Raw genomic sequence first — 6664 nt, forward strand, 5'->3', positions numbered from 1 at the left:
TTAGGGTTTTGTGATTTTGTTAGATATCTAACCACATATGGAAGTGAAATTAAAAGTTTTTACGTTATTTTAGGGTTTGATATATATATATATATATATATATATATATATATATATATATATATATATATATATGTATATATACATATATATATATACTAATTATAAGAAATATTTGTAGCTTGTTCTAATTCGGGTATTGACATTCTCTACAGTAGTTGAACAATTCATTTGAATTGTAAGAGTCAAGTATAATAGTCCTGGATTTTAGTTGGATCCAAGTTTCTACATAATTTTGACCTGATTTCTACTGCTAGGTCAAATGTATGAGTTGTGTACATGATTTATGCAAAGGTGTTCAAGTCGAAGAATGACCTGAATTTGACAGTTGTCACTTTGTCCCCCAGTCGAAAGAATTTCGTCCTGAAATTCAGTTAACGTCATCATTCGTCAACACATGGAATAATTGAGGATATTTTTCCTTCATGAAGTCCTCATGTTCCCAGGTGTACTCCGGCCCGTGTTTTGAGTTCCATCGAACTTTCACAATTGGAATCTTGCTCTACTTGAGTTGTTTCACCACTCTGTCAAGTATTTCTATCGGTTCCTCGATGAAATTTAGCTTATAATCGATCTGGATTTCATCTAGAGTACTATCAATGATTCATCAGCTAAACATTTCCTAAGATTAGAGACATGAAATGTGTCGCGAATAGCACTCAACTCCTGAGGTAACTTGAGTTTATACGCTACCGAACCGATCCTTTAAATGACCTCAAATGTTCCTACATATATTGGGCTTAGTTTTCCTTTCTTTCTGAGGCTTACAAGCCCTTTCCAAGGCAATACCTTTAGAAGAACCATGTCTCTGACTTGGAATTCTAAACGTTTTCGACGGTTGTCTGCATAACTTTTCTGACGATCTCTAGCGATTTTAAGCCTGTCTCTGATGATATCAATCTTTTCAGTTGTTTCCTAGATAATGTCGAGTCTATTCAATTGTCTTTCTCCGATTTCTGTCCAACATAATGGAGAACGAAACTTACGTCCATACAATGCTTCATACGTAGCACATTGGATACTCGTATGGTAACTATTATTGTAGGAGAAATCTATTAGAGGCAAATGAGTATGGTAACTATTATTGTAGGAGAACTCTATTAGAGGCAAATGAGTATCCCAATTTCCCTTGAATTCAATGTCACACGCCCGTAGCATATCTTCCAAGGTTTGTACTGTTCTCTGCGTCTGACCGTCTGTCTGAGGGTGGTAAAATATGCTCAAATTTATCTAGGTTCCCAAGGCCTTCTGTAACATCCACCAAAATCGTGATGTGAAACGGCTATCTCTATCAGAAATGATAGATAGAGGTACACCATGCAGAGCCATAATTTTGTCAATGTAGATTTGGGCCAGTTTTTCCATCTTGAAATCTTCCCGAATAGGGAGAAAGTGAGCAGATTTTGTCGGTATGTCCACCATGACCCAAATCGAATCATGACCTTTAGAACTTCTAGGAAGTTTGGTGACAAAATCCATGGATATTTGCTCCAATTTCCATTGTGGAATTTCGGGTTGTTGCAATAAGCTGGATGGTTTCTGATGTTCAACTTTGACTATTGAGCATGTCAAACACTTCCCAACATACAAGGAAATGTCATTTTTCATTCCAGGCCACCAATGGTACTCTTTAAGATCTTTGTACATCTTATCCGCTCCAGGGTGAATTGAGTATTTAGATCGATGAGATTCATCTAGTACCATGTCTCTCAGATTGTTAACCTTTGGAATCCAAAATTTGTTCTTAAAATAACGTACGCTGTCAGATTGTTAACCCTTGGAATCCAAAATTTGTTCTTAAAATAACCCTTAGATTCATCTAGTACCATGTCTCTCAGATTGTTAAACCATGCAAAGTTTCACCTTGCAGACTTTCCTTGATCAAGGCTTTCTCCTGGGCATCAATGATTTGAGATTTCAAGCTTGTCTGTATTACCATTCCCAAAGCTCTCACACAGGAAGGTTTCACTCTTTCTTTTCTGCTAAGCACATCGGCTACTACATTAGCCTTGCCTGGGTGATATCATATTTCGCAGTCATAATCACTAAACAACTCTACCCATCTCATTTTTCGCATATTTAACATTTTTTTATCTAGGATATGCTGAAGGCTTTTGTGGTCGGTATAAATGATGCACTTGGTTCTATACAAATAATGCATCCATATATTAAACATTTACTCTTTAAAATATGACATAAATTTACAACATACATTTTTGTCTGTCGTAAATCATTGATATTTTACGATATATGACATAAGGTTCATGACAGACTTCTTTGCCTGTCATAAAACAGTTGTCTGTCAAGAAAAGCCTTTTTCTAGTAGTGATTGTAATAAAATAAATAAATAAATAAAACAACTTGGTAGAAAAGATATAGGTATCGTTATTAGTTGGTGTTAATTTGGTAAATCTTGATGTTGCAATGCATATATGTAACAAATTGTCTTGTCCAAATGAGGATTTTACAAACAAACACTACCTATAATTGATACAGCATGATAAAGAGGCAAACCTAATTCAATGCACGCATGTTCTTGCTTTTGTTCATAAATGCAATAATAGAGTTCGACAAAATCAAAAAGACAAACCACAAGAAGCTAAGTTTCACCAATATCGTTGTTATCAACAATATAAACAGGGTGATCACCAACCACGAAAGTACTGGTTTATTTGTCAACAGTTTAATCATAACCGAGCTCTTTGGTGAACCAAACCATAGAGCAGCTTCATCGTCATCACTAGGTTTCGAATCAAGCACCAACTTTAATAGGCCATCATAAGCAAAATCGTGATTATGTTTCTGGAAAATCGTTATCAACTTGTGTCGTCTACTTGAATCATCATTGTTGGAATATGAGTCAGACACCAGTTTCGCAATATCAGAGTCCAAATCACCATGGCCATCATCATAGTACTGTAACAGCCCATGGTAAGTAAGACCCTTTTTGTCATCAAGATATTTGTCATACAAACAGAGAACCTCATCGACCAAGGCGCTAATTTGCTCGTGACCATATTCAACGTTAACGTTTGTAACCACCAGGAAGGCAACTAGCTCTTCTCTACTAAGACCACCGTCTCTATTTATATCAAATAGATCGAAAATTTTCCCCACACTACATTACATGGTGAAATACGATAATGTTAGCAGCGCACATGGAAATGAAGGATCGATGGAGAGATTAACATAACAGTTAGTTTATAAATTAAACAAATATAAGGTTACTTGGTTCGGTGTTTGATGAGCGTAGCAAAGGAAGATTTTGGAGTCTCGTTTTGCAATCCCCGTGATATTGGTATCAAATTAGATTTCTCACCGTTTCTCAAAGATAACTGTGTCACATGTACAACATCCACATGCATTAATTATTCCAGGCTGCAATGGCGTTACATATATGATCTTTGTTATACACTAGTTTATAACCCGTGAGAACCACGGTTATAAAATTAATTAAACTATTATAGTGAGAACTTAAAATTATCAATCAATTATTTCAAATAAATTATTAAGTAGGAGATATTTTTTTATTTATATAAAATTATAATTGTTAACTTAAATAAATATGTGAAATTACATCACTTTATAATTTGTATTAATTTTAATTTAATTTTTATTCTAATGTAATTAGAGTGAGAAATTTAAATTTTAAAATTTAAAATTGAGAATTAATAGGTTGATAAATGACAAGCATTAATGAAGAAGCCTAATAGGGTGATACATGGCAAAAGTAGAATAAAATATGCATTAATTAGAATGCTTAATAAGATATAACATGTCAAAAGGACATTAAAACTATTTTTTTATTAGAATATGGATTATATTCGTGGTATAAATAAAAAACTTATATACCTCGATGTTTAGTGATTCTTCAAGCTCTTTCAAAACAAGATCCATGGGAAAGCGTTGTTGTCGATCTTCACGCAGGCATCCATATGCAATCTTTAAGAATTTGTTCATTGAGTATGAGCTCATTTGTTTCCTTAAACTAGGATCGATAATCGTGTGGAAATTATTCATTTTAAAGTAGTCTAATAACAACAAGCCTTTGTCGTCTCTAATGGTGCACAGCCTCCCGCACAAAAGTTCAAGTAGTACCATGCCGAAAGAATACACATCTGATTCTTTGGTGACGATGCCAGTAGTGATGTATTCTGGTTCACAGTAACCAGGTGTTCCACAAGCGTGGGTGATAATAGCACTTCTATCTAGACCTGATAAACTTAACTTGGATAATCCAAGATCAGAAATTTTAGCAACCCAGTTGTGATCTACCAAAATGTTTGCGCTTTTTATATCCCGATGGATTATGGCCTGATGCTTTCCCACATGATTATGGAGGTGTTCCAATCCACGAGCAATACCTACACATATTTTGAGTCTTTCCGGCCAGGTAAGAATATTGTAAGTCGTATTATGATGCGTTAGATATTGATCCAAACTTCCTCGCTCTACATATTCATAAACAAGGATTTTCTCCTTCCCTTCTTCGCAATAACCAAGAAGAGAGATCAAGTTTGGATGTTTTTGACCGGAGAGCAACGCAATTTCTGTCAAAAACTCTTTTGACCCTTGTCCGAACTGCTCATATAGCCGCTTTACAGCGACTGTGATAAGCTTTCCAGATATTAAGAGCTCTCCTCTGTACACCCGACCGTACCCCCCTTTTCCGATACAAGTTTCGAAGTTGTTGGTTGCTATTTCAATCTCTCTGAATGAAATTTTGAGGTGTTCCGACTCTTTCATTTGAGACATTTTCAGACCGAAATATACCAACAATCGAGATTCCAGAGGCAAATAAAAAGTAAAACTAATTAAAAGTAAGAACGAGTACTTTACCTTAGCAAAAATGGAGAGGCAAGAGCAAGACGGCTAGGTTAGAAGAGAAACAGGGCGTGATTAAGAAATCTGAAGTTTCCGTATCGGGTTGTGTTGCGGTTGCAACAATTCAAACAAGTGGGACATATTGTATAAACACATTTTCTTCGAGTCAACATCTTTATAGTCTACTCTTCGGTCTTCACTTCCAATAATTTATCGATGGCCGACAGTTTTTAATGTTTGTTTTATTCAATGATTTGGTTTTGCGACGCATCACTCGTCATCCACTTCCTTTGTCCTTTACTTCGTTTTCATCGTGACCAGAATTTTCGAGGAAATATCATAGTGATTTCATATTTATCCACGTGATGTTCAGAATGTAGCGCTAATTAAATAGGAGAGAGGACTCCATTATCTCTTAAAAACACATAATTTTCCACTAAAAATTCCATGATGCGCTATTCAACTTCATATTATTCTCTTCTATTTTATATTCAATTAATGTTTCTTCGACCTCTATGCATCAACATTGTATACAATTTGTGAGTCCATCACGTATAACTATGTCCAATTTATTTTTGGTTGACAAATTTCGTATAACTAATTCTTTTAGCCGGCAAATTTTGGTTGCCATATAAATCACATTTTAATACCAATAATCAAACATAATTCAAAAATATTAGTCAGTGTATTCAGGGAAGGAATTAAAACTTCAAAACAAAACCGTATAAACAAAAAAAATGTTCAAAATGATAACATAAAAATTTAAGACAAGAAAACTAGTAACAAAATATTTTTACGTCTCACTTCAAAATTGAAGTCATTGATTTTTTTTATTTTTAAAATCTTGCTAGAGTAATGCTAGACATTTAATGTATTTTTATCCAAAACAATCTCTAGTAGGTGTTCATAGATAAAATTAGCACTTTCATTTTAAATAACTCGTTAATAGACAATTGTTTTTTCACGTTGGATATGTATTATAGTAGCAATTAATAAATAACATATATAGTACTAAAATAAAATAACAGAGGACAAATCTGTTATATCAAACAACAATATTTTTATAATATTTTTATAAAATATGAGTATAATCGTTTTAGACTTTTAGTGTTTTACATATGGATTTGTATGTTATCATTTTTATTAATTCCACTATATACTAATATATAAAATAAATAAGTTAACATAAGGATTTTGCATACTATAATTCTACAAAAATAATAAATTAAAAATAGATGTTATCATTATTAATAAAGTAAATTTGCCAGCCTACACTATACCACTATATACCAATCTTACACTCCACAAGTTTACAGAATAAATAAATAAATAAATAAATAAATGTAAATACCCAAAGAGAGTTAAAAGAGAGAGGAAAAAAAAACATGTTCACCATTGTGGAGAGGGGATCGAGAGGTCAAAAGGGTATCGGAGAGGGACAGCATTCACTATTTTGCCGGCACCGAGCAGAGCACACAACGGAAAAAAGAAAGAGGCAGAGAAGCTACAGTCCGACAACGGAGAAGCAGTAGTCCGGCGAGTGGCGACAGAAACCGGTGTGGGAGATGCAGTTGGGCGGCGGCGGCGGTGTTATTCCGGTGAGATTTTGACAGTTTCTGGAGTCGAAATATTTTGTTCTTTATTGTTTTCTTAAACTCAAATCTTTGAGTTCAGAATTTTGTATCTTAGATTAGAGTTTTTCTTTTCTTTTATAGAGTTGAAGAGATAGTTTATTAGCTTAATTAGTTTCTTAATATCATCCGGTTTCTTCTCTCTTTAT

At 34.0% G+C, this 6664-nt stretch overlaps 1 protein-coding gene across 1 annotated transcript; it reads right to left on the minus strand.

Annotated features, from left to right (window-relative positions):
• Positions 1 to 2452: 2452 nt before the first annotated feature.
• Positions 2453 to 5035, minus strand: LOC111900963 (probable serine/threonine-protein kinase PBL21). The gene is made up of 3 exons (XM_023896832.3): positions 3913 to 5035; positions 3289 to 3395; positions 2453 to 3178 (listed from the first exon to the last, which is right to left on the minus strand). Exons 1-3 carry the CDS (start codon positions 4813 to 4815, stop codon positions 2575 to 2577), a joined length of 1614 nt encoding a protein of 537 aa, XP_023752600.1. The 5' UTR covers positions 4816 to 5035; the 3' UTR covers positions 2453 to 2574.
• Between the last annotated feature and the right edge of the window lie 1629 nt (positions 5036 to 6664).

This window comes from Lactuca sativa, chromosome 8, assembly GCF_002870075.4.
Source record: "Lactuca sativa cultivar Salinas chromosome 8, Lsat_Salinas_v11, whole genome shotgun sequence".
Classification (NCBI taxonomy): Eukaryota; Viridiplantae; Streptophyta; class Magnoliopsida; order Asterales; family Asteraceae; genus Lactuca; species Lactuca sativa.